This window comes from Diplotaxodon limnothrissa, linkage group LG1 (genome assembly GCF_057381915.1).
Source record: "Diplotaxodon limnothrissa isolate DT_005_m linkage group LG1, D_limnothrissa_male_GT1.1, whole genome shotgun sequence".
Classification (NCBI taxonomy): domain Eukaryota; kingdom Metazoa; phylum Chordata; class Actinopteri; order Cichliformes; family Cichlidae; genus Diplotaxodon; species Diplotaxodon limnothrissa.
In genome coordinates, this window is record NC_140596.1 from 16,097,150 (window position 1) to 16,120,665 (window position 23,516).

Below are 23,516 nucleotides of genomic sequence, written 5' to 3' on the forward strand. Positions count from 1 at the left end.
AATTTACACCAAGTAAACACAGCAGGGACCAATGCTGCTCAGTGTCCAGCGACATTTCAAAGTGAGTTTTTTTTTCTCCTTTTTTTGCCATGTGAAGCGATACTAGAGTAGTTGTAGTAGCATTTGCTGTGACGTATCATCCGTGATACGAGTTTGCTGGCAACGGCACGAAACGGGGCTAAAAGCGAAGCTAACAGTTAGCATTCGTGTCAGTTCTCATTAAAATCAACTCCCCACAGTGACGGTGTTACACCAAAACAGATCCACCCGATTAAAAGTTAACCCTCTGATGCATAGTGGTCACTGGAGTGGACAGCTACTAAAACGTACATATCTCTTTAATGCATTGGTTTCTATGGTGGAACTGCATATTAGCCTCTAGAGTGCTCTCTGCTGCCATGCTCCATTGAGGTCAATTCAGTGTTCAGTTAGTGCAACTGCAAGTAAATTTCCTCTGAATCAAAGATGGCAGACAAACTGTCACCCCTGCCGACCACTGCTGGCATATCCTGTCAATCCTTCTATGCTAAAAGAGCCCAACAGGTAAAAAAAATATGATGATATGCAGTAACATCTAGGGAAGGATATTATCTGTTTGGAATAAGAAATTGTTATGTCTAATATGTAGAAAACTACGATTAACCATGTGTCCACTGTAGTGGACATCATGCATTACCCACTATATTTTTTTAACATAAGTCATAAATTGTCTCACTGTTTTTTGGGACTGTTTTGGTTATAAGTAAGCATATAATTGTTACATTTATAAGCTACTCATTTAAAATGTATATTTCTGTGCAGATCAGCTGTAGTTTGAGTTACTATAATAATTATTTTATCATATTTTGTAGACTTCAAATGCAGCAAAGAATAAGGCAGCGTACAGAATAGTCCAGGAAATTCCATCCAGCTCCAGTGATGATGATTTCATTGATGAGTGCAGTGATGATGAGTTCAGTGATAAGTCCAGTGATGATGAGAGTGGCTGCCAGAGCAGAACAGAGACATAGGAACTACGGACAGCCTAGGTGTGATGAACACAGAAGTGTTTGGAGATGCAGAGACTAAGATGTCAGTTTGTGTTTTCTTCCAGCATGCTACTAAGGGCTTGGTAATACTGTCCTGCATCGTTATAGAACTGTGTAGACTCAAAAATGTTTCTCTTGTTGGAGATAGTTTGCCATATTCAGGTGTAGGATTCACAGCTAGGACTGTTGATTGGTTTTGTTATTTACGTCTAAACATTGGGGCCTTATGAGTTGAAAGTTCCAAAAAAATTGCTGAGATGTTTTTCAAAGGATACAAGCAAACAAGTGTTTGTATATTTACAATAGAACACAAGGTAATTAATTTTTATAGTAAATTCACAGTATTTCATGCTAAGTGCTCAGGCGCATGTAGTCCACTGGAGTGGACAAGTTTATAACTTTATAAAAAAACATATTTTGGGGGAAAAAAGAGTTGAACATTTTTTTTCATGTCCTGAGAAGAATAAAAGCACTTAAGAAAAAAATCTTGACCAAGGCTTTCATAATTCATGCATCAGAGGGTTAAAGTACACGCTATTTGGAAAGACGTGAAATGCTTCCTCCCGTAGCTCCCTGTGTGTTTCTGCTCAATAGGAATGGGCGTGAAGGGTCTACAGTACTTCATGGACCGCTGCTGTCCAGAAGCCTGTGTGACAGTGAACCTGAGAGAGATGGCCAGACAGCAGCAGGCCTCCGCAACCGCACCTCACACCAGCAGTTGAGTTTATTTCTGTGTGCAGCCAGTGTGACAGTGGCTCTGTGTCATTCATGAAATGGTAATATTAGCAGACTCCCCCAGAAGCTCCAGCTTTCTCCACTGGTGTGCATGATTATGTAAAGTAATGTGAGGAAACAGCTTTTCAGCTCTCAGCTTTTCAGATGTGTGTACAATATTTGGCTTTATTAACCTGCTAAAGCAGTGGTTCTCTATTTAAGGATGCAATTTTTTTTGGAGTAGAGCAAAGGTGGAAGATCCAAACACAGATTTCAGAGACAGACTTGAAAAGAAAAAAACGAACCCTTTATTATGGCTGATAAAGTCCAAAAGCAGAGGAAAAACAGAGTCCTGACATCCAGGCAACCGAATTGAAAATGACAAGGGACCAGCGAAACGCACACAAAGACAGCAGTAGGACACAACATAGTTTAACTGAAATACAAGGGGTATAAATACAGACAGAACAAACTGTGGGATAACAAGGAGATTGGAAACAGGTGGGTAACAAGAAACAGGTTAAACATATCAATGAGACAGTGAAAGTAAAACCAAATATAAGACACATTGGACAAGAGACAACCAAAAACAAACCAACCCAAAACTGGAATAACATAATAATAATGAGCCTATAATAAGCCATAATCACTCTAACTCAGAGATGGAGACTTAACAAATCCAGGAAGACACAAGGAAATCCAGGCTAGTTAAAAACACAAGTGGGCCATGGATGACCAAACTCCCATACTGCAAAGCAGTACTAGTACTACAAAGGGGAATCACTTCTTACCTAGGTAGATCACCATGGTAACTTATACTGCAAACCTAACTTGCTCTGGAGCAAGTCTCAGAATAGAGATCGAGGGATATAAAAGTCAGTTCCCTGCAAAATAGTGCAACCATTCTTGGAAGATCCCTTGGTCTTCTGTTATATAATTCCGCCATTGTGTCTGCTCTTATATTTGAGTCAATTTAAAGGAGATGTTTATCCAAATGATCAAAGCCAATGGCAGCTGCAAGGAAAACTGTAATTAAAAACTGACTAAGGACTGAAACACCCACAAGACAGTGATTGAGGAAAAAAGTCATAATAACTTTAATTATTAAAATAAGCCAACTTGCTCCAACATTGCTGGCTTGGAAATGTTCCTATGATTATATATAGAGAGATTTTCTTTTAGCTTTTGGCTGAAGGAAATAGTTTGTTCTGGCTTTTGCCTAATCGTCAGTTTTTAATGTTCTTAATGTTTAAAAAAAGCAAAATAAAACATCTATTTAAAAAACTAACAAAAATCTGTGGCTTGTAAACGAGACAGAGAGAACACTACAACAACATAGGTGGTGGACAGGTGCGTGCAGTTTAATGAAAGTACTGCTTCATCAAGTAAATACTGTTTACACCTGTTCAGTCTTTATTTCAGGGCGTGACATGGTAGTAACAATAGTTATTATCATGCTTGTACTTACAGATGTATTTGAAAATGTGTAGTAAAAGTTATGGCCTACTGACAGAAAAAAATATTTAGCTTAATTTGAAGTACATGTTTTCCTAACAGTAATTTTAATAGTATATTATTAGTTGTGATATTTTTAGCTGTTTTCTGGTGGTAGTCATATGTACACCTTTGCTTACTAGTCATAACAACAGACCTAAACAAAGGCCATGCAATGCTAGGAGTTTAAAAGGTAGCACTTTTCTTTAAACCCATACTTAGTATATGCTATGCCTTTAAGCATGTTTATTCGGTGGATTGTAACACAGTACAGTGTAGTTGGTGGAAGCTAAAACAGTGCTTTTAATGGCATCTCTAAAACTTACAGAACAGGACATGTTCATGTTCCTTTGAAAATATCTTATGACTTTTATATGCTTCTACTTTATTTTCCCATATTGGTTTACTGTACTACTATGTGTATACCCACATCAGCAAGAACCAAGGCAGACAGTACACAACGGTGATCATTGTCTGGGTTATCATGCAGGTCTGCTGTATGTTACATTTTGATTTCACTTACTTGCAGACCCCACACTTGTTGTCGATGGTATGGCCTGCTTGTGCTACTGGTATTCATGTAAGGACTGGGCATGTGGGGGCCAGTGGAGGGAGTACTTGGATATCCTAAAGAGATGGGTTGAGGCATTTACGTCTGCAGGCATCCGACTGGTCTTTTTCTTTGATGGAGTAGTGGAGGAGCAGAAGAGGCAAGAGTGGGTGAGAACATAACCTTAATAAATAACACCTTGGCAGGTTTCTACATACCTCAAATTGTCAGTGGTACAAAGGGTAGCTAAGTCACAAAATGTGCTACAAAAACATCATAAATTTTTTTATATTGGTCTCTTATTTTTGCGTGACTACAAAAAACCTTGGTTCTGGTCTACAGGTGAAGAGGAGACGCAGAGTGAACGGGAAGATTTCAAAGATATTTTGTCACATAAAAGAGCATGGAGATCAGCCGGGTAGAGAGCTTTTTTGTCTGCCCTCAGGATTGGCGACATTCACACCCTTTGCTCTCCGGTCTGTTTGCAAGACAGGACAGAATATATGCACCATAATTATAAAGCCAGTAATTCTAGTTCTTATACATTTGTTTTGTTTTGTTTTACAGGTCATTAGGTCAGGAAGTGTTTTGCTCAGTGCGGGAGGCAGACTATGAGATTGCCAGCTATGCTCGCCAACATGGCAGCATGGGTATTCTGGGAGAGGATTCAGACTTCATCATATATGACAGGTTTGTAAAATCAATCTCATAATTGCAAATTAACTTAATTTTATTGACAAGTGTGGTCAAACTGTCTGATTGGAACATTTTGTTTTAACCCTTATCTCTAAAGTGCCCCTTATTTGTCTGTGGCAAAGCTGCGGATAAACAGCCTCACCACTGTCATGTACGACCGACAGAGGCTCTGCCTAACCATTGGACTGGCTGTTACCCAGCTACCACTGCTGGCCTGTCTCCTGGGTAATGATGTGGTGTCAGAGGAGAAGATGCGTGATGTCAGGAACAATGCGATGGCAGCTTACAGGTGCATATCTGCAGCCGTATTGAATAGAATTAATAGAACATTGGATTTTTCAGTCTTATTTACTACTAAATCAAAGCTATATTTGTTGCTGGCTACATTTAGTTACATAATATACCCCTTTTATGTTAAAGAGTTCCTTGACTTCATTCTCTAAGCTTTTCTTTGACAGATTTTTTTTTCAGTGTCTGTTTAAAAAATACACACTTATTAAAAATAATAGTAAGTGTGAAACCTGTGGACTTTGAGATCATAAACATGTTTAAGTTTGTTTTTCCAACACCTCAGCCCTGCACTTAAATGCAAGTTCAGCCCACTCAGGTTATCTTTTCCTTATCTTGCTTCACTTACCCTAACATCAGCAATCAGGCTAAAGTGACACATGAAAGTGGTAATCCCAAGGTTTCCTAACTTATCTTTGAGCATGTTCACGTGAAAGGGATGGACTTAGCTCCCCTCTAATGTATAAGCCTAGAGGGTCAAGGTCAAGGTCAGATTTATTTATATAGCACATTTCCAACAGCCGATGCTGCACAAAGTGCTTAACAATAACAATAAAATTAAAAACTACAGTGTAATACAATAATAACAATAGAAACAATAAAATAGAAGAATTGAAACAATACTAACTAATTCAGATAAATCCAAAATGCTTGGGTCATAATGTGTTAAAAGCCAGAGCGTAAAAGTGTGTCTTTAGTAAAGATTTAAATTGCTCAAGAGTTTGAGCAGATCTAATATTAAAGGGGAGACTATTCCAAAGTCTGGGACCTGCCACAGAGAAGGATCTATCACCACGAGATTTGAGGTTAGTCCGTGGAATGGACAACAATAGTTTTGAACTAGATCTCGTGGGTTTTCCTGGAGCATAGGCAGAGAGGAGCTCTGACAAGTAGGGGGGGGGCTCGGGCGTTGAGTGACTTAAAAACAAAAAGTAAGAGTTTAAATTGGATCCTGTAGGGAACAGGGAGCCAGTGTAAAGAGGCTAAAATTGGGGTTATATGCTCTCTCCGTTTGGTACCGGTTAGCAGGCGAGCAGCAGCATTTTGAACCATCTGAAGGCGATGGATGGTGGCATGATCTAGGCCATAATACAATGAATTGCAGTAGTCTAATCTGCAAGTAAGAAAAAGGTGGATGATACGCTCGAAGACGTCAGCCGGAAGGTAAGGCTTTATCCTGGCTAGCTGTCTTAGCTGAAAAAAACAGGACTGAACTACTGCACTCACCTGCTTATTCAATTTAAAAGAACCATCAATGTAAACTCCGAGGTTTTTTACATGTGTTTTACAATACGAGGAGAGGGTACCCAACGTGCTGTCGATATGATTGAAATTGCCAAAAATGACAACCTCAGTTTTGTTGTCGTTTAGCTGTAAAAAATTTAATGATAACCACTGTTTAACATCGTCAAGGCAGCGTAATAAGAGCTGCGGTTGATCTGATCCTGATTTTAAAGGTAGATAAATCTGTAGATCATCCGCAAAGCAATGAAATGAAATGCTGTACCGCGAGAAGATGGAGCCCAATGGCAGCAAATAGAGTGCGAAGAGGGCGGGACCCAAAATAGAGCCTTGAGGAACGCCGTATTTAAGAGGAGCTAATTTGGAGTTGTGGGGGCCCATATTGACATAAAAGAACCTTTCTGTCAAGTAGGAGCGAAACCACTGAAGGGCAGATCCTTTTAGGCCAGCATGCGATTCTAGCCGTGATAATAGAATGTCGTGGTCAACCGTGTCAAAAGCTGCTGACAAGTCCAACAGTAAAAGGGCAGCAGGGCTGCCAGAATCCATAGAGGGAGCAGAGTGACTGATTATACAAAGGATAAAAATATAATTTGATAAAAATATTAAGAGCAACAGAGCTTCAGTAAAAAAAAAAAGTGCTCTAAAAATGTATGTGGGCTTTATGTACTATGGTCAGGGAAACTGGAAGAGTCTGTCTGGTCTGTTCGAGGCCAGGAAGGAAAGCCGGAAAAATGCAGTCTGTGTGAATAAATGCACTTATCAGTATCACAGCACTATCATTAACGCACGGCTCAGCAACTCTGGCAGGTTTCGGTTGGATGATGCAAGTAGAAGAGCAAATATGAAAAAAGAATGCATGCATAGACTTACTTTACAGTCATATTTGATGTTCGGCACACAGTTATGAACAGTTGTCCAAAATTGATCTAAAATTTCATCCAGCCAACTGTGAAATAAAAAAAGGAATAACGTGGGAAAACCGTGAGTGGTGATGCTATTTTCAACAGAACTTGTTGTTCAGTATTTCATATCTTACTGTCAGCTTAACATGCTTCAAAGCAGGTTAGGTCTGCTGCATTAAGTTACCATGGTGAGCTACCTTGGTAACCCTAGAAACGTGACGTTAAACCTGAAGTTACCTCAATAAGCCTGTGGTGATAGATCTTTTAGAGCGGTGGTCCCCAGGTTGTGGAATGCTCTCCCTCATTACGTTGCCTTGATTGTGTTTATTCTTTTAAAAAGCAGCTTAAGACTCATTTATTTAGATTGGCTTTTAATTAGATTTGTGCTGTTTGTTTTATTATTAATGTATTTTATGTATTTCTGTTTTATATTACTGTGAAGCACTTTGTGGTTTTTATCCTGTGAAAAGTGCTATATAAATAAATTGATTTGATTTGATTTAAGCCCAAATCCTTCTTTATTATACAGAACTCAGATCAACATGCGGTACCAACCCATCACTCTTTATTTTTGTCTGCAAAGAAAAACACTAATCTTGTTTGCGTTTGTCAATGAGCCAAAATAGTTAAAATTCTTCATTTTATTGTTCCCAGGAAAAACAGTCCTGCACCACATTATGGTGCTCCGCAGGGGCAGGTGGTGCTAGCAGTGTCCCAACTTGTGAGCTCTCTGTGGAGTACAGAGGACGAGGAAGCTGAACTGGTTCCACAGTCTCTGAATCTCTCGACTCCTCGTAGAGAGCTACTGAAGAAAGGTGTTTGCTTATACACACTACCTGGACAGAAACGTCCCGAGCTGTGTGAAATCTCCTCACTTCCCTCTGCTTTTGAAAAATATGTTAGTCCAGAAATCCTAAAGGTATGTTATAGTCATATATGTGATTTTGTTCTTTAGAGCTCCCTGCAGACTGGAATAAATGTTTCTTTACTGTGTGGTTTTCCACAGGCATGTAGAGAGAAGCATGCAGCAGCAGAGGGTTTCATGGTTTACACTGTCTTGTGTGTGGGTGTCACTGAGTGTAGCAACACTCTGGAGGATGAGGAGGACACAGAGTTAGTGCCTCAAGCCCTCGTCTACAAGCCCTGCAGACAACTCATCTATGGTCTCCTCCTTCTGCTTGGTCACAATGGTAAAACAGTTAATACATAAGACAATGAGAACAGAAGCATACACGAATGAAAAAAGTCAGCAAGAAATGCCAAAAACTACAGTTTTTCTAGTGGTGAAATGAGTCTGACTCCAACAGCAATTTAATCCCCATAGACTCCAGTGTTAAAATACCCAGAAAAAACAACATATTATTATCCTATTAGAACTATGCAATGAGTTAGTTATTTATTATAATCATTTGGATTTTGCTTAAAAGGTTACAGGGATACTCACTTTGGCTAAGAGGCGTGTTGATAGCCAGTAGGTGTCTATCAGGTCTTATTTTCCCAACTCACCAAGCTGGAACTTTCCATTCATATTTGTGCCTTTGGTCTTTTTTTTTTGATCAATTAAATGTAATTATCTGATAAATATGGCCTGCTTAGTAATACAGAGGCCCAACTTTTATTTTGAAGACAAACTGCCTTTGTTTCGTGGTTAGTTTGCAAGCATTTGCAGTCGGCAATTTCAGCATCCACCACTGTTGACGTCTTCTATGCAAACTGTGGGCAAGTGCAGCAATCTGCTAGTGACTAAAGCAATCAAAAGGAGGTTTTTGGTGCAGCACCCTTTTTGTAACGGATTTCACCTGCCAGTCAGGATATACACTTAGCAACCAGTTACCAGGGGGTTACCGATTGGTTTCCAAGTCTGTTGAGGTCTCATTTAACATTAATCAACAGACATCTGGGTCTGAGTGATTTCACAGTGGCTTTGTCTGTCTTCATATATAGTCTGTGGTAGACGCATGTAGATTCTGGCAACATCAAAAATATATCTTCAGTGGAGAGGCAAAGGGATTACGAACCGTGCAGACACACACACGTCAGCGGAGTTTGTGCCGTTAGTTTTTATGTAAAGTGAGGAGAATGATGATGTTCTTTGCAGGAAATCAAGTAAATCTAATCCAAGCATAACCCTGACAATGTTGTGCTTTTTCAGGAAGGATTGTGGACCCTCCAGCAATCAGGGAATGGTTTGTCTTCCCCGGAAACCTTTTGAAGGAACCTGATATCGTCCACCCTCTCCCAGTCAGCCTGCCCTGTACTGTACCTTCTGTTTTTCATATACTTATCTCTGTATCTTTGGACACAAAATAAAACACGATTTCAGTACAGTTACACCACCAATACAAGATTTTATTTGATTTATTTTTTTAATCCCTGAGATGATAAAACGACAACTATGTCCATGATTCTTGGTTTATGCACTATAGGACTAAATTGCTCCCAAATAAGCAGCAACCAAATGAGTCCTGTGGTTATAAGTGATTGTTTCCTGGGAATTATGTTTTCTCTGTAATTAAAATCATTGTAGACTAACCCTGAGGCACCAGCGGCTTTAAGACTCACGTTGAAAAGCTGGCTCTGGTTACGTTTAACACATGAAAGAGATATTGTGCCATATTTTTCCATCTAAAATCCATAGTATTTTTCTCTTTTGCTCGAATCTGTAGGTGATCAACCCAGTCTGGACTTGTTATGGTTCAGCACGGGTCCTGACGTGGCTGCTCTTCGCCTGACAGCCTTCCTCACAATTTTTGGCTGTCCTGAGTTTTCGGAGCTGCATGGAGTTATTGAAGACTCTCTCCTGGCTGCTCTCTGCCTGGTCACATATTTAGTCCTACAGGTAGTGTAGATGCGTTTATCTGGTAGCGATCAGAGAATGAAAATAGTTAATTAAGTTAATTAAAGTTATTTAAAGAGGAAAAAAGCAGAAATATTTGTATGATTCTCTGGGAAAAGGATGTGATTTAATTATTAATGAATCAATAGCAAATGTAACTTATTTTTATTTGCAAATAGGAAAAAATCGAGGTGCTTTTTGTTTGTTACACATGTTTTACAGTCTTCTCTGGTGTCATGTTGATCGATTCTGCCCCACAAAACATAAAAATAATATTAACAGCTGTACTTTACAAATGATTGTATCTGCAGCATGATTGGTCTTTCCTCTTTTGGTTGTTATTGGTCAGGGCGCATGTTTGGCTTGGGCTCCGGTTAAGCTGTTAGATGAAAGGGGATGATACCTACAGCTGGCGGTTCATGTAAACAAAGAAATGAAAGACAAAATATGTTTGATGACAGTTTAACGTACGAGTCAGCTTTTGATTTGGGATTTACATCTATAACACGTACACAACAATTATTCTGCTCTTTTGTCACCGTGTGATGTAAAGTCAAACATCGCTTGTTGATGGCTTGACGGTAACCATTATCATTCACTGGGGGCCCAGTTTAGACACAGACACCGGCCTTTGTAACTTCAGCTCTTACGTCAACAAGTCCTGATAACCATCCAGGGGTTTTGAATAACTCAGGAGACAATTCTCAAACCACCTCAGAACTCGTATTACTGTATTTTGATTGTAAATCTAAGAGTGTATCAATCTGAGCTGCTTTTGATCCTGTTGTAATGCCCTGTGATCACTAATTCGTATGTGAAAGAAGCCGAGATTTGTGCTTTTGGTTTGGGTATTTTGCATTGACGTCTTCTGACTGAGCTTTAACACAACATTAGATCGCGTGACAGGATAACCGTGTGTGCGTCATGTTATAGAAGCGAAACATAAATTATACCTTTTATTAACTCTTTTTCAGAGACACTTGAATCACTTATTAATGCGTTTCTAACAAAGATACATTTTCAAAGAAAAGCTCAGATGTCTTGTTTTTGTGTAACATGTTATTTGCTGTCTTTAAAGTATGCTTAGAGTACTGCTTTCTTTTTTCTTTTCTAATACATTTAACACACGCCAACTGAAAAACACCAAAAGTTCGGTCATAGATTTAGTCTTATTTAGATCGGAGTAACTGTTTCCTCATGTTTGCCCCACCTGGAGAGACAGAGCTGAATGCTTTAATACTAAAATCGACAGGCAGCCTTTCAGACTGGTTTTCAGTCAGGCGCTGGCTGGCTGGCAGGCAGTGATTTAAATGAATGAAGGCCCTGACAGACAGGACAGTAGCTTGTTAGAAGGAGGCTAGACGAGCAGATGATTAAAGATGAGCAGACAGCATGACAGACAATAGTAGCTGTTGTCTGATCACTGCAGCATTCACATTCCCCTCTCGCTCTTCTATTTAAATAACTTCAGGGTTTGTTTGTTTTGTACACACAACCGGGCAGCCTAGTCTCTGTAGCGGCCATTGTTTCTTTTTGTGTTGACTTGTTGCACAGCGAGCAGACAAAACAGACTGACCCACAAAGAAGACACACTGGGATGTGATTGAACTGACTAACCACGCATTTTCCCTTGTGTGTTTGGTTTGTGCGCATGTTTTCAGGTACAAACTTTATCTCTAGAAGACGTGGATTCCTACCTGAGTCAAGCTGTGTGTCTGAGACTGAAATCCTCTCAGGAGCTTCAACAGATCGAGGTCTGTCACAAACGCATTTAGATCATTTGTAAAAGATGCTTTTGATATTTTATAGTTGTTTTCAGATTTTCACCCCCACGTTTTTTTAACGGTGAAGCCAAACATTGTGTATCCTGCTGCAAGAAGACAATGTTCGCTGACGTTTACAGTAAACAAAGTCCTCTTGGGGTAAACACAGCTCTGAAAATGTTTCCATTAATAGAAAGTGAAGAGAAAGTGGAGAGAAAACATAAATAAGCTGCTGATTGACGGTCTTTCCAAGAAAGCATACAACAATCTTGAAAAAATAAGCAGTTATGATAAACTGCAGGGTGTTTTTGTTGTTGGAAATAGAAATTTTGAACCTTATTTTTAAAATCCGGTCGTCAGGAATGTCTTAAAAGTGCACATACACTGGTGGATATTTATTCTTTTTTGCATTTTCTGTGCAATTAAATTTATGTAAAATGTTTATACTTGCTTAGCTAACAATTTAATTGTCCAGGATTTTTAAAGTTTACTTTCATTGTTTAGTTTTGAAACTTCACTCAGTTTGGGCAGCTTTATTTTTTTGCATTTTAATTGGAAGGCTTGCAGAGTAGATGGAGGAAACGCATGAAAAGAGGTCCACAACATAGCACAGAGGACATTGTGGTTAGGTAGTATGAACCTGACCCACAAAGGTCACACCAGAAACACTTTCATTTTTAAAATCCTCTCCCTGATTCTCATTTACACAAGATCGTCTTAAGATCAAAACTTGGTTTTCAAATACTAGCATCCCCAAAGCAGCATCATTATGCAGAAATTAAAGAAAACTGAACCTATTATTGCTAATTTCCAGCTCCTTACTCTCCACAGCACCAGAGTCAAAATAATCCATACCTGTCTTGGATTAGGCCTGGGTTCAGCCCCTGTGTCTGAAGTACATAAGAATATCCCCTCTCTTTGACATCATACAGAGCCAAAGCATTCAGAGCAGTGTGAAGTGTGAGGTTTTAGCTCACAGGGATTATTTGTACACACACTCACATCATCGTTCGAAACTTTAGGCATGTTTAAGTCCAGCATCCACCATTGAAATTTTATAAATACACTAGATGGATAAAAGTAATGGGCCACTTACATATTACGCCTACAGGAGCTTTATGGCATCCTATTCTAAATCCATAGGCATCAGTATGGAATTTATCCCAGTATGAAGTTTATCCAATTTTGCAACTCTTACATCTTCCGCTCTTTTGGAAAGGCTTTCTGCAAGATTTTGGAGTGTGTCTGTGGGAATTTTCCCCCATTCAACCAGAAGAAAATTGATTAGGTCAGACAATGGTGTTGGACGAGAGGTCCTGCTCGTAATATCTGTTCTACTAAAGGTGTTCAGTGGGACATGCAGCTGGAAACCCATGCCATGAAGCTCCCGCTGCACAGTTGTTGTGCTGATGTTAATGCAAGATGACAGACGGTCAGACACAAGAATGACAAATCACTCTGTTCAAGGGTATTTTTGCTTGACTCTTCTTGTCAAATTTATTGTTTAAAGAGTTTTCTTATTGTTTATTAGAAATATCCACCATTGTAACAATGAGTACATGGCTTATTGCACAGGAAAAGCAAAATAGTTTAAATTTAAATTTGAGACGATTAAGAATGATACATTTTTAGAACAGATTGGTATAAAAACAGAGTGAACCAAAGTCCTCATCAGACATGTATTAACAAGGCAGTGGATACTGCTACTTTATAATTTCAATCTTCAGTGAAGGGGCATCGTGGGACTTGTGAGTTCTCTCAGATGCGAGCGTCTGAGAGTCAGCTGTGCATTTCCATTCTCTGGGAAAACGACCGTTGTGTTTGCTGCCTCTTTGTAGCCCCATTTATTTTTACTGCTTAATTACCATACTTATGTCTAGTAATTTGTATTTGTGCTGCTCATCTGTTTTCTACACAATAATTAGGGCTGGGCGTTGATTTGAATATGTCGTATGGGAGAGGTTCAGAGCTGCAGGAGGGGTTTTAACTGAGTGACTAGTGTACGGATTAAATATGCACATAAACACAAACAGACAAAGTGTTATTGATGTGCGTATGGTATTCATTTCTGCAAGTTCATATCTGTGTGTGTGTGTTTGCACAGTTTACAGACAGCTACAGATTCACATACATCACACATCAGAGCAGGAAGTAAAAATCACAAAGATTTTCTTTATTAAAAGATTAATTTATGAGAGAGAAGTGTCTGTTTGTGAAAAAGTGTCACCCAGTGTGTGTGTAGGAGAGAGGGGCTGTGGGTCATAGGTTTTTGGATGCGTTGGTTGTGTGGGACAGTGATTTTGGCGTGTGTGTTTGTGTGTGCGACAGAGAGTAAGCTGGCGACAGTCGCCTGTCTGTCCTGGCTGACGCTCACCACATGGAGCTATTTACACCATGCACACTCCGCCCCACTGGACACACACATGCACACACACATTTCTGTCTTTGTCTCTCTGTCTTTTGTGTGTGTGTGTGTTCTCACGTTCTTATCCTTTTTGCACTCGACCACTCTTTCTCTCTCCCTCGTGTTGCTCTGTATCTCTTTTCTGTCTTTGTGTCTGTGTGTGCCTTCAGGCTTGTGTGTCTGTCCAGTGTTTCATTGTTTTCAGAAGGTGAAGCTGTGTTTGACTGGAAGCAGGTGGCAGGCAGGGATGAGTGTATGTGTGTGTCTGTGTACACGTAATCACTGTTATCAGTGCTATCTGAGGGACAGGTGAGAGCAGACACACACACAGAACATCTGCCTGCTGTTACAATCAGCTTGTGCTCCACTTCTTCATCCTCCTCTTATTCTTTATTCTTCTCCCGCAGTTTGTTTTTGTTCTCTCAGTTACACAAAACAGCTGTAAGATATATTATAATTTTGCCTGATTTTTTTTATTATTTACTCAGGAGAAACTTATCTTTATTAGGGCATTTACAGCACCGTGCAAAAGTCTTGAGTGCCTCATTTATTGATGTTTTGCTTCCAAGGAGACAGACTTTCTAGAATTTTTATTAAGTGGTGTTACAAAGTTTCCCTTTGTCCAGCCCTCGGGCTGTTTCCAGAGGAATGGCTTTTATTTTGTTTTCAATGACCTACGAATGATTCAAGCATAAGAAGTTGTGCAACTCAAAGGATGAACCAATGTGTCTACACACAGAAGACAACTGACCAAAAAACAAGTTTTAATAGTATCTTTAGCCACTTTGATACCAACAGGCTGTCATAAAAAACATAATTTATTCCAGTTTGTTATGGGTTTTTCTTTTTTAAAATAACACATAACAGTTTGAAAGTCATAAAAATCATCAATAAGCTGATTCCCAAAGAACTGCTAACAGAAAAGTTGGCATATCTGAGCCTGATGTGCAAAAAAATTGAGGGTACAAGTGGAATGCAAAAGAAATTGCTGCAGTATCGTAAATGACCTGAAGGTCATGCCTTTAAGAAAAATTTAGCAAATACCTGAGAGGTGTGATCCATCAGCTGATCCATCTAGTGTCTACTGAAGGATCACCAGAAATGACTTGATGCATGCTTGGTGGAGCATGCAACTTCCAGATGAACTGAATCAGATTTCTCGGATTTCATCACAAATGATCTCAGTGGAAGTGTGGCTGTCAAGAAGCATTTCTTAAGGAAGGGAAGCAGGAAAGAAAGGCTGGGGCATGCCCGGCGTTTAAACATTATTGATGCAGTGTGGGCTCATCCTGACTGAAAAGGGCAGCCAAAATCCAAAAAAGGAGCTTTGAATGTCCTTCATAAAGCCCGGAGACCTGGCTGCACCTATTTCCCAATTTTCTGGCTAAATATAAAGAAATGAGGGAAGGGTGAAGACTTTTGAAAAGTAAATGGGGAGATTTACTCTTGTTTGCTGCAGTATAAGAGCAGGTTCACTCTGAGATATCTTTCCGGTTTTCATTTTACTTTGTTCATCCTCATCATTCAAAATGTCCTCAAGCATAGTTATATCCAGAAAAAAATGTAATTATGGTCTTAGTTTAAAAGCCAATTTGAGTCCATCTAAGCAAAGAAGTTTCACCATCACATGCAGCCAACAAATAGGAAGATATACAGAGATGCTTCACTGTCATCTGGCAGTGAGCACGAGGAAACCAAGTGAAGTAACAGTGAAGTGGGTGGCCTGAGGAGTATTTTAATTTTCTGATTTATGAGTCAGTGCAGAGCAGATATGTTTGTGCAAATTGGGGTTGGGAGACAACAATGTTCAGGAATTTATTGCGGACGGTGACGCTAAACATTGAAGGAACAGATGGTTCTGTGCAGCAGGACTTTTAAATCTGCTGCAGTTCAGAAAAGACACTAATGCGACAATCAGTGCTGCAGTTGATCTCAGTGTATATTTATCTATTGATGTTAGCAGCATTTGACAGTCAAAGAGCGATTAAAAGCTCTTAAATACTAGACAGGTGATTTTTGCATTTAAAAAGGGAAATAATCAACATCAAAGAAGTCTCTCTTTGTGCTGAAAAAAAATCTTCTCCTACATGTGGTAAGCTCAAACCCAACCCACTGGCAGGATTGCAAAGAGTTGTGTTTGTGTCGTCGGTATCTATTAGGTGACTGACAATGGCCTGTAGCAAAATATTAGATTTTACTGTAAAGAAGTTACACAGTCTAAATATACAACCAAGTGATTTTTTTGTTTTCAGCTGCCTTTGTTTTCGAGTCGTGCGGTGCAGTTGGGATCTCTGTACGTCCGAGGGCTGAGCCACCTGCTGGGTGCTAACTGTGCCAGCGGCTGCCCGCTGCCCAGCGCTGCTCTAATGCCCTGGCACAGCTTCGATGGACGGCTGTTCCACTCAAAGTACCTGCTGGCTCACAGCGGCACAGAGAAAACTGAGCTGCTGGACCACGATGTGAGTGGAGATGGGACAAGAAAAATGGGGCATTTATGAATCTGTCAATACTTCAGAGGAACAAAGAAGTGACTTCTTATTCCAGCTAGTCTGGTTTTGCTTCTGTTTATTAATTCAAACGAATATCTTTGGTAGTGATAAGTAAATTAATCTGTGGGTGTGTAATCTTACGTTTGTCTCTTTCTCCCAGTCATCCAGCCTGTCTCTGTTCCTCCAGTTAAGGGAGAAACTTACAGAAACTTGCAACAAGAAAGGCAGAGTCCTGCAGTCCAGACCCAACGCACCACAGTCACGTCCTAAAACCACAACACAAACCGGATACAGACACAGACACTCGGGTGAGACACACACACTTGATACCTGCTTTTATCTGATTATCTCTGTACATGTGAATCCTGGCTCGTCACTTAAAGTTTCCATTAACTCTTTCTCTTCTTTAGGACCTTTTGGTACAAAGTTTCCCTGTAAACACGTTGCTTAATTTGTCTGAAGCATAAAAAATGATATGAATATGCGTTCTGCATGTTCAGATGATGATGATGGTTTAAGTTGCTTTGCCTCTTTTTGTGCTGGTCTGTGGTATTAGTATTTCTTAACACTTTAGCTTTATTTGTCAGCTTTCCAAACACTTAGTCTGCTCTGAAAGCGATAATCGAAGAGTTAAAATCACACGGAAATGCGCACTTGGCCTTGTTCTGTGCTGTTATATCACAGCAGAATACAAACTGTAGAAAGTACACTGATGTTGGTAGCGCTGGCTCACAGGACAGCTGATGTGGTGTGCACATTTAAACGTGAGATCCAGAAAGTCGTTCCAAAATATTTATTATGACAATGATGATTTAGTAGATTTAACAGATGAATGCATGCATGATTTTCTCAACACATTCAAATAACAACAAAAAAATTTACAATTAAGGACCAAACCAAGTCACAGTGCTTTCATGCTACTGAAAGGACTGAAGAGATTAGAATGTCAACTTACGTCACTAATGCATCCACCATCATAAGATTTCTATTTATTTAAAGTTAATACAGAGCTCTCGTGTAACTACTATACATTTAAGTCAGGAAATATCTATTTACATTGCATGGCAATCAGATTTAATGTTAAACAGTCTTCTTAACTTACAGGTTCTTTGTTCTCAGTCTTTTGGTTAGGAGGTTAAAGGCCTACCAGGCCAAAGGGGTGGAGTTGTGCTGTGTGCTGGTGTAGAGAAGTTGATTTTAACACAAATGGAGCTTACTGTGCCTTTCCTTGTTTGGGCATCAAACATGGGATTCTACTGTCAACATACGCATAAGTAATGCCCCTGGGCTGACAGCTCATTATAAAAGAGAGCAGGTATCCTCAATATGATCATCTCATCTCTGGATGTGAGCACAAAAGCACTTTTACATCTGCTGTTTAAACCTTGTGTTAATGAGGGGCAGCCAATCAGAAGAGAGTTAGGTTAAAGGTAGAAGCGCTAAAGTGGTTTCAGTGAGAGCTGAGAAGCTACGCTGAGATACAGTACAAAATAATTTAAGGCTGTTTAAATTGCTTCTCTAGACAGTCCTGGGATAGAAATGTGGGGAAATAAATTATTGTAATAAGTCGTCGACTTTTTTTGCCCTTACCATTCACTTTGTGTGTGTTGTTTTCGTGCTGTATAATTTTGCTCCCATTTGATCCATGACTCTTTGGAAAAAGATGTTTGATCTAAAGACCATCCTAAATGAGGATCAGAAAGAGAAAACCCTTCTGACTGAATGTTACAGTGTTTCTGGTGTGCTCTGGTAACCTCGTGGTTCAGATGCATACCATTTAACCATAATGTCCTCTGTGCTATGCTGGGGACCTTTGTTGCACATCAGACCAATTTTCTTTTCATGTGTTTCCCGTATCTGCATCTACTCTGGAAACAAAACAAAAAAGAAAAGAAAAGAAAGAAGCCCCAAAAAGAGATGCCACGATGTCTCTATTATTTTTTACGCTTCAGTTGTTTTTATATTTTAAGCTAATCACTGTCCAAAAGTATCGAGTGCTGAAGAGGCCCCTAGTGATCCGATGAGTGCAATCTGTCTGCGAGCTCACATGAAAAACTAATAAAAAATCCTCCTGGAGCTGAACAGAGAAGCATCATTTTAATCTGACAGTTGATCTGCGGTTGTAGTTCTTTGGGGCCCTCATGGAACCACATTACCCAGAGGGCCATGCTGTAATGAGCTCCATGTGTGCTGCGGCCTCATCACATACCGCCGTGCTCATTTGCACGCACACACACACACACACGCTTGGATCCGAGACTTGCTTTGTCAGTGCACTAGTAATAGTGGGTTTCTGTTTATAGGCTGGGAGAGCTCTATTTTAGGACTCACAACAACTGATTACAGACTCCTCTCGTCTGTCTCTCCCCTCTTTCTGCTCCCCTTCCCCTCGGTTGTTCCCCTCTGTTTTACTTTTTCTATTCATCATCTTAACTTCTATCAGTGGGGTAATTTTCTTCCAGCTTCCAGACTCTTCAAAACCATTTGCTGTTTCTTGAACCTTTTTACACGCCTCCTGTTTTGTCATGAAGGAGCATTAATGCATCGTTATACGACGGTCTTGACTGCAGTGTGCAGGCTGTAGGCCAACTTCACCTCTTGCCTGGAGTTTGCAGACCCCATCACAAAAGCCGACTTAGCGGGAGCTTATGAAATATGAACCAGCAGTTTCTCTTCAACCCTGTGACTTATAAACCTTTTGCGACCGTTGCGCTGCATGCCATGTTGGCGCAGATCCTCCAGTTTGCGCCGAACTGTCTGCTTTCTGCCCAAGTCAACCCTTGTGGGTCTCATGAGGATGTTTCTGGTTTTATAGATGGAAGGCTATACACTCTTTATACCTCAGTGTTTCATTTCTGCCAGACACAGACACTGATCATTACTACAGAGCTGTGGGGAAATGAGTGTGAGTGTGTGTGTGTGTGTGAGCCGCAGAGAGAGCATGCATGTGCGTGAGAGTAGCGGTGGCGCTATGTGGTATCGTTGAGGACCCGGGTTTGGTTTTTGTTTGAATCAGGCCTGATGTTTAGTCTCCTCAGCAAATATCTCCTCAGCCCGCCTGCCCTCGCAATTACAGTGAATCCAGTGTAGCTCCTCTTCCACGTCTCTCCAGCTTATATCTGTTCAAAAAGACAAGATGTTGTAAACAACCTTATTTTCATGCATTCTTATCAGAGCTACACATATTCGCAATAAAATATTTACCCTAACTTCTAATGTTTCCCTTCTTTAGCTCCTCCTTTTTTCTGCAAGACATAAAACACCTTTAAAAAGATTGTGATCCTTGTGGCCTCGCTGACGCATTACTCTCGTGCTCATGGCATGTGTTACATACTCTTTTTCTGCACCTTCACATTCAGGCACAGGATGGATGTGAAGATGGCGGTCTGATTTAGCCAAATGCGCCGCTCCCGTTTGGTAAACTCTAAAGTTGGACTTGATGTTTTATTTTGAGCACTTTGTAATTGGCATAAAACGTTCCACATCTGTCAGAGTTTCATAAGTGTATGGCAAGTCCCAGGCTTCTGTGAATCCAACAATAGATTTTAGTGGCAGCTGAACACACCCAGAGAAACTGTTCCTGCCAGCAGATCAATTTCATAATCAGTCGTGCAGCAATAAAAAGCTGCTCCTGCTCTGTTATTTGTAAGGAAAGCTGTATAAACTCTCAGTGCGATGAAAGTATTCTGTCCTATCATAATTCGGCTGTCGACACAGTTAATGCAAACTTGATGATTGTGTGCGTCCTGCCTGAAATTTTTAATTTTTGCTGTTTTGTGGGCTGTTGTCACATAATTGTGGGAAGACTTGAAAGGCAAGATGGATATCTGTGTATGTTTGAGAGAGGACGAGACGAATGTTGATACAGTTCGAACTGATTAACATTTACATTTAAGACTGCTGATTTCAAGCATTAGTCAAAGTTATTATCATTTACTGGTTTCAGTAAAGTCCTATCACAGACTCTAAATAAACTCTTATTAAAACACAGAATGTATATGAAAGATCGTCGTCTCTGGATCTGAAAAAAAAAAGCCGTTCCCAAGGAGCTCCTCCTCTCAGTCTAATTGTTTAGAAGTCTACAAGTAAATGGCCCTCCTCCTCATGACACTTTCCTCATGAGTTTATGGTCTCAATAAACTCTTTTAAAGTATTTTTAGTACAACATGATGTTTCTTTTGTGGTCCCATTTATTTATATGTTTTATTTGAGAGTTTTTTTCTCTTTTATGTGATAGAACAGTGGCGATTAGACAGGAAAACTGGGAGAGGGGGAAGACATGCAGTCAGACTCAAAAGCTTTTGGCTGCTTTCAGCCTTGCGGTACATGCTCACCTGCTTCACCAGGTGAGTTAAGCTGGTGCCCAAATTGTCATCCTAATTTAAATAAATGTCAGGTGGCAGGTGCAGACTGGACGTCACTTTGACGGTGGCGTAAGGATAATTGTGGTCTGCTTTCAATTTGGCACAGATAGCCTTAGGATATCTGGAGAACTTGGGCTTGTCTTGTAATCTGGATAACTTTCATTCCAGGCTCAGTTGAGTTGCTTTATATCTGCCAGTATCAAAGAGAACCATGTTATTAAAAATGAAGTATCATGCTAATGTAGCTCATATAATATTCTAATAAAAATATTTTTTGTACATCTTTTGTACAGTCATGGCGTCATAAAGACTCTCTGGACCTTTCTTCACTCTTATTTTAAGCTCTCATTCATTTGCTAAAAACACACAACTTACTGATTTCTAAACTATTTTCTACACTAGACTTCCAATCACATCATTTAAGTGATTGCTTTAATCATATAGAGACAATCTGATATGGTGATTGCCTCCCAAAACACATGGTTAGCCTGAGTGACCCAGGGTGGAGTCAGATTTCCAGCCTGCTACCATATAAGAAAGTTAGACATCAGCAGCTGAAATGTGCACCTCAGTGCTTCAAAAGAGTACACATCATGTCACTGTGGGCTCATCTATTTTTTGGATACAGTCTGTGAATTATAAAATGAGGTAAACGGCAACTGTTCTCGAATTCGTCAAAACAACATAAAAGGTGATAAAATGCCAGAGTTTTGTTAATGCCCTCCAGTGACCAAGAATCACTCGAAGCAATTTAATGAATTAATAACTCGCACGTCCAAATCTCTGGACTGAATGTGTCTAAAACCTGTTTGCTGCATTTTTGGATGTTACAGAAGCACGGTGTACGGAGATTTGTGTCTTACCCTCAGGTTGGGCTCCCAGTGGTGGTACGTGTTGGAGGGAAAGAGAGGAGACGACGGGTGGCCATTGGCGTGGACGGGGACGGAGGGAGCGAGAGGAAGAAACAGAAGCTCGAAGAGAATATGAAAGCACAGACGGGCCGTGGGCGAGAGGAGGACACAGCGAAGGAGGTCGTCATTTTCACTCATTTTATCCTGACGACCACGATCGAGGAAATCAGAACACAAGACGCCCTCCGAAGCCCAGAGGTCGAGCGTATAACAACAGAGGGAAATACTAGCTGGCTCCGAGGTAGCAGCAGAATATGGCACAAAAATGTCAATTTACAGTTTCCTCTTCTCTAACTCATCTCCTCTCCTCTCAGATGGCCGCAACCTCCGGCTCCAGGAACATAACTCGACAAGGATTAGAGGGGAGGACTTTGGCAGTTAAGAGGATGGGAAAGACACGGTGAAAGAAGAGGAGGAATCTAATTTCTCTGAACAAACTGCTTAGTGAATGAGCTGTCAGGAGTATTTGTCCAAAGGATGCAGGAGGTAAATGAATGGGGATTTAGAGAGGGAGGAATGAAGAGGTTTGGAATGTGTCTGACGTTTCATTTGTCAGTTTTGTCCGTCACCAGCCTCGGCTTAATCTCAGGAAAACCTGTTTTACTATTACACAAAATGAACAGCATGAAGCCATCAAACAAGCAGTAAATGAGACTCTTCCATCTTACATCTGAGAGGTGGATTAACAGGTAACCCTTGAGGCTGTTTTTATGTCTTATCTCAAACAATAAAAAGGCGAAGATCTTAAAAGCTGTTTGTGTACAGTGCCTTAATCCTTTCAAAGGAATGGGATTAACTAGAGAAACAGTAATACTGGTATCAAATATCAAATGAGATGGGACATCAGTGGCACACGGCTTCATACAGTTCAGTAATGGGATACCATAGGTGAGGTGTGAGAAACAAAGCGAGGCCACTGGAGAGCCTGTTTTTAAGACACACGCACTTCTGTTGGTTTGCTCTAATGGAGTGTTAGAGATTTTCTACATTATACATTATAACCAAATCTCTATAATACAATATAATCAAGTAAGCCTTATATTCTAACCAAGTAAACCTTATATTCTAACCAAGTATGCCTTATATTTTGTGTGTTCATATATTTTCACATAACCAAGCCTATTGTTAAAGGAAAACTGATGCATTCCTTACCTCAGTGTCTGAGATGTTTGACAGCATGATATAATGATGCATTCTTTTCCTTTAGTGTCTGTGATGTCAGATAAAGCATGATATACTTCTGTATTCTTATCCCAGTGTGTGAAAGATCAGATAAGCTGATTTAATGTTTAACCTCTTCCCTGACAGTTAAAAGAGGAAGTACTATGTAACCCATTTTTGCCTTATAAATAAAGCAAGCGAGCCTGTGCTCGGTGTGTTTTGTCTTCTCAGAGACATTCACCCGTGTGGGTGTCTTCTCAGAGACATTCACCCGTGCGCACGTTTTCTAATTACACTCTGAGTCGGTCTGCAGTTGTCTCATTTCTCTTACTTGTGTTTGAACAAATGTCTACCCCTGACATGGAGAAATATGGAAAACTCTTGGAGAAGCTTTCAGAAAGTGTGCTGTAGCAAAGCAAAGGTCTTGACAGTCGTGTGATTCTTTAATCAGATTTAAATTTCTCTTAATGCCAGCACGGTTTTCCAGTTTTAGACCTTGTGTACGTAGGATTTAACATATGACCTGTGAACATGAACCTGAAATTTGTTCTAAAGATCTCAGGGCTGCTGGTGCTCCTCTGAGACATCACTGCACTGTGGTGAAGCTGACCTCTCAGGGCTTATTTGCACCACTTAGAAACAGCTTAAAGTATTTTCCCACTCAGTGAGAA

General features: G+C 40.1%; 1 protein-coding gene across 1 annotated transcript; it reads left to right on the top strand.

The window, feature by feature from the left end:
- fam120b (family with sequence similarity 120 member B) lies at positions 1–23,140 on the top strand. Its single transcript, XM_085371284.1, has 15 exons — positions 1–61; positions 1,623–1,745; positions 3,766–3,956; positions 4,129–4,262; positions 4,354–4,476; positions 4,580–4,771; positions 7,572–7,836; positions 7,924–8,107; positions 9,070–9,171; positions 9,584–9,756; positions 11,415–11,507; positions 16,173–16,379; positions 16,570–16,717; positions 21,643–21,925; positions 21,999–23,140. The coding sequence occupies exons 2-14, from the start codon at positions 1,625–1,627 to the stop codon at positions 21,912–21,914; spliced, it is 2,205 nt and encodes a 734-aa protein (XP_085227410.1). The 5' UTR covers positions 1–61; positions 1,623–1,624; the 3' UTR covers positions 21,915–21,925; positions 21,999–23,140.
- Positions 23,141–23,516: the final 376 nt, after the last annotated feature.